A 4,811-nucleotide genomic window follows, 5' to 3' on the forward strand; every position below is an offset into this window, starting at 1 on the left:
GGACACTGTTTTGAAAATTATATTACTATTTATTTTGAAAAAAATATAGAGTGTTGGCAGATAAATTAATTTTTTGAATCCTTTTAAAGTTACATGAATCCTTTGATTCTATGTTGAAAAATAAAACTCATACATAAATAAGATTTCTACTGAACATTTTTTAAAACTACTTCTTGACTTTGTATGAGTCGTCCACTCATAAAGTTTTTATATTTCTTATGAATTATCTAGGATTCATCCAAGAAATTGAAATACCCCCATCATATTAATTGATTCTCACTTGACTTATTAATAATAGTTATTACTTCTAATTTATTTAGAATATATAAATTCTTTCCTTAATCAATATATTCTATTAACCGTTGCCGTTGCCATTCATCACAACATTCTCATTTCACCGAATCACAACTTTCAAATTTGAGATTACTATAATATATAAATCAAAGGAGTTCCTCCCCTTACAATTTGTACCTTTCATCCAAATAACAATCCAAGTAAAACAAATAACAATTTTTGAAATTAATAAAGCTCATGAAGAAGACAATAATTTTGGATGCAGACGAAGAGTGAAAGACTGCAAAGACAAGAGAAGTGACTTGAGATTTTCCTTTATATGAGCATCAACCAAGTTCCCATGAGAATCAAACTTTTTTGGAGGTTGGTGAGCTTTGATGAACATTTCTGGTTTATTAATGAAGTGGAGATCCAGGAATACTCCAATTTGCCGTAAGTGAGCCTGTGACCGGTTCCCGCCGGAGCCGCCAGCGGCGCTGACCATGGCTGCTGTTTTTCCGGCCATCACATTTGGTGGTCTTGATGCCCAATCTATTGCATTCTTTAATGGAGCTGTCCATAATAAGTTTTTTAAATAAAAAAAATTAAATTAAAATCACAGTTTCATGTTTGATAGTCATTTTTTTTTAAAGATAGTAATTTGAAGGTGAATTATATATAAACATTGATTTGAGCACATTAATAAATGAGTCAAGGTTGAGCTAAGACTACATACGAGATAAGTAAATGAACAGAGCTCAAACATGCAAAAACTCATTAAAAAAAAACCACGATATGCTAAATATATACTAATAGTTAACGATCTTTTGGTCTATTGACACTGAATTGACTCATTGAGATGTTTGTATTTTATTAAATAGATGGGTTCAAACATCAGGTCACATAGACTAAGAGAATAAAAGTGTTGAGATATTAACTCAACGCTTGTGCACGTCTTTAAGGTGGCTTGTCCATTATTATTATTATTATTATTATTATTATTATTATTTTATTTTTATTATTATTTTTAGTAAAGACGATGTCAGCGGAACCCAGTGACGAAACACGTGAATCGTCACGATCACCGAATCATGCCCTTTACTCAGCGCGAGACGGATCGAACTCGTGAGCCACGCCGACACTCGGCGCGAACACCCCACGCAGTGATCCCGACGCCAATGTACTCAAAACGATCGCTGCATGCTTATCCATTATGTCAATATATATATATATATATTACAGGTTCGATATAATATATATTAGTATATATTTTTAATATATATACATACAAATATTTATTAATTAGCTTCTTTAATAAAGTTCCATCAATAAAATTAAGTTCAATCATAAATTATATTTCAATAAAGATTTTAATGAAATTTTTACAAATTTAAAATTTATTTCATATTTTTCTAACAAGTGGTTTTCAAATATTTTTTTTTATAAATATGAACATGTTACTTGTCACTGGCAGGCACATGTGTGAAGCACAATTACAAACTCAACGGTATATGTGTCTACTTTGAGCATGTTGAGTTTTGAACTCTTTTTCTCAGCAAACCACGAATGCTTTAAACAGGATATCCGATATCAATAGACTAAAGAAACAATCCTACGCTTGAATCATTTAAACATTATATTATTTTTCATAAATATTACATAACTCGAGATGTTTTATGTTATTTTATTTTGTCATTTCTCAAGGTATTATAGGACTCAAAAATAATGTGATAAGCAAAGGAGAGACAGTAAAAGGATCAGTGATTCTTCTTTGGGGCTGGTGCAAAGTTATCTACACATAAACATCACCCAGATATATAATAATAAAAAAACATAAATTTTATGTATAATCAATAAACTTTTAACTTATCTACACATGCATAAAGCCTGACCTAATAAATTTATGGTTTATATATTTTATATAAATTTTTTTTTCCTGTTTTCAATTTGTCGGATCAAAAGGTCTTTCATTCATATTATAATCAAGACGCTTGGTGCATTCAATTCTTCATAGGTTGCATAGTTTGAAACACACTAGTTCTTCAACAAGTTGTTTATATATATATATATATATAATATTTATTTATTTATGAAATATAAGTACATGTACAATCAAGGGCTTTCTACAACGTTTTCATGCTAAATAAATCCTTAAATTTAAAATAAATTATTATAATTCTTAATTTTTTTTAATTATATATATATGCTTTTTCTTTTTTCGTGCCAAACCCGGGAGCTCACCTTAATCACGAGAGTCCCTTATTAGGGTTCACTCAATTTAGACGAGCTTATTGGATCCAACCAGGTAAATTCACCTTGGCCTTAAAAATCTATTAGACTGTAAACTCACTCCTTTGATGAGCTCATTGGACCTCTCAGGCCAAACAAGCTCACCAACAAACACAAGGCTATCTTGAGCTTGGCGAATATCCTACCAATGGTAACTATTATAAAATTTAATTGATCCAAACAAACATATTTAATAATTAATTTTAAAAAAATATCAATATTAATAATAATTTTTTTTTAAAAAAAATTAATCATAAAATATTCCTTTAATTAATATTAATTAAGTTAAAGTCAAGTAATCTCTTTATTAGCCACAAAAGCACCAATTGTTATTGAGAACAAATGCAACCAAATGTTTTTAGAGCCACTAAACCCTGGCTATCATTGATCGATCAATCTTCAATTTATATCAGTACTATCATCAATCTTTAATTGATTTCACTCCAGAATAAATCGAAAAATTTCAACCCCCTAATCGATTACATACTGCCTAAAAGTTCTAAAGCTTTCGCTTTTTCCCACGACATTATTAGCTTATTAGAGCGTCCATATCATCGAAAAAGAAACACATCATTTATTCGTACGAAATATCTCGATTTACAATCCAAATAAAAATCAAATTAAAATCGAAAGCTGATCAAATTAATACAAATCAAGCTCAAAATCATCAAAAAAATAAAACGAGTCCCAAAGCTTTTAGCTAGGCTCACTAAAAAAATTTACCCACCAAATGCCCAAAATCATTATTTCTAAAAAAAATAAATAAAATAAATATAGCAATAAACTCATCAAATTAATCAGAAAAAAAAGGGAACCTGGAAGTGAATAATTGTATTCAGGGAAAGCAAAGAGAAACGCATCGGCTCCATGAACTCTCCGGCGAAAGGCCTCCACCGCCGGAGGAAACTTCACCTCTGATTCCATTTCCAGATCCGGATTGATGAAAGGTAGAAGATGAATCTCCACCTCCTCTATCTTCATTCCATCAATTCCTTCTTCACAAATCTCAATCGCTGAATCAATTCATCATGAAAAGAGAGAAAGAGGGATTAGGGATTAGGGATTTGAAAAGGAGGGGCAATTGGGGATCTGGAGAAAGGGGGAGGTGGGGGAAGCTCACCGGAGCGAATGAGGCCTCGATTCATTGATGTTTTGCGAAGAGAGCCACAGATAGCGATTACTTTAATCATGCTTCTTGGTTTGGCTTTCTTCTTCTTCTTCTTCTTCTCATCCTCTTCCTCTTCCTCTGGGATAGCACTAGTAGTAGCAATCTCCATCTCTCTATTTTTTTTTTCTCTTGACATGAATCATCGGCACATCAGCCTTTTGTGAATGGTTTTCCAATTTTATTATTGACTTTGACACGTTTGCGATATTTTTTATTTTTTATTTTTATTTTTTTGCGGTTAGCGGTTAAGAAAGACAGAAGTGTACAGAGCAAGTGGAGTGGGTGTTGAACAAACTGGAAAATGAGGACTTAGACAAAATTAATTTATTCAAAATTGATTTTATTAAATAAAAAATTGTATAATAAAAATACAAATTATTAATAATAATTTTAATAAAGAAAATATTATTAATAATCCAATTTATAGTATTCAATTGACAATAATATAAATTTTGATAAAAAAAAATAAATTCTCAATATTATAATTGTTAAGATAGATAATAACGAAAATTTTGATGTATTTTAAAAAAAAAGATACATGAATTTGGGGGGTTATCATAAGATCAAATTTGTTACATATTGTTTTAATTCATAATTTATGTTTATAGTTTAAAACTATTAAAAATATTAATAAAATATTTAAAATTTCTAAGGTAAATTGTGATGCCATCATAAATATTATAAATCCAATTTTTAATACATTTCTACATCAATGTAAATCAATTAGAAAAGAAAAATTTTATAGTTTGAAAAAAAATTCATTATTATAATTGTGTGGATTGATAATATAATAAATGTAATTTTTAATATAATTTTTTTGAAAAAAATATGAATTTTGAGGCCCATGGTAAAATAAAATTTCTTATATATTGATTTTATATTTAAAACGATTAAAATTTTCAAGATTATTGTTATTATTTGATAGGATAATAAATAGATAAAATTTAAATATAATTTAAAAAAAAATAAATTATGGGCCTCAGAAAATTGCGGGCCTATTGTAATACTAGCTGTAGAGATTATTATAAATTATTTTTTATAATTTAAAAAAAATAATATTAAATACAAATTTAAAATATAT

General features: G+C 28.8%; 1 protein-coding gene across 1 annotated transcript; it reads right to left on the bottom strand.

Annotated features, from left to right (window-relative positions):
• Nucleotides 1–392: 392 nt before the first annotated feature.
• LOC120263029 (probable NADPH:quinone oxidoreductase 2) lies at nucleotides 393–3,886 on the bottom strand. The gene is made up of 3 exons (XM_039270956.1): nucleotides 3,683–3,886; nucleotides 3,378–3,575; nucleotides 393–846 (listed from the first exon to the last, which is right to left on the bottom strand). Exons 1-3 carry the CDS (start codon nucleotides 3,864–3,866, stop codon nucleotides 530–532), a joined length of 699 nt encoding a protein of 232 aa, XP_039126890.1. The 5' UTR covers nucleotides 3,867–3,886; the 3' UTR covers nucleotides 393–529.
• Nucleotides 3,887–4,811: the final 925 nt, after the last annotated feature.

This window comes from Dioscorea cayenensis, chromosome 6, assembly GCF_009730915.1.
Source record: "Dioscorea cayenensis subsp. rotundata cultivar TDr96_F1 chromosome 6, TDr96_F1_v2_PseudoChromosome.rev07_lg8_w22 25.fasta, whole genome shotgun sequence".
Lineage (NCBI taxonomy): Eukaryota > Viridiplantae > Streptophyta > Magnoliopsida > Dioscoreales > Dioscoreaceae > Dioscorea > Dioscorea cayenensis.

What these genes read in the sequence shown, in the direction of transcription:
- LOC120263029 (XM_039270956.1), bottom strand. Translation starts at nt 3,866, where the DNA reads ATGTCAAGAGAAAAAAAAAATAGAGAGATGGAGATTGCTACTACTAGT. An exon ending in TCGAGGCCTCATTCGCTCCG is followed by an intron (nt 3,576 to 3,682) that starts GTGAGCTTCCCC and finishes GAATTGATTCAG; the next exon opens with CGATTGAGATTTGTGAAGAA. An exon ending in ATACAATTATTCACTTCCAG is followed by an intron (nt 847 to 3,377) that starts GTTCCCTTTTTT and finishes TATTATGGACAG; the next exon opens with CTCCATTAAAGAATGCAATA.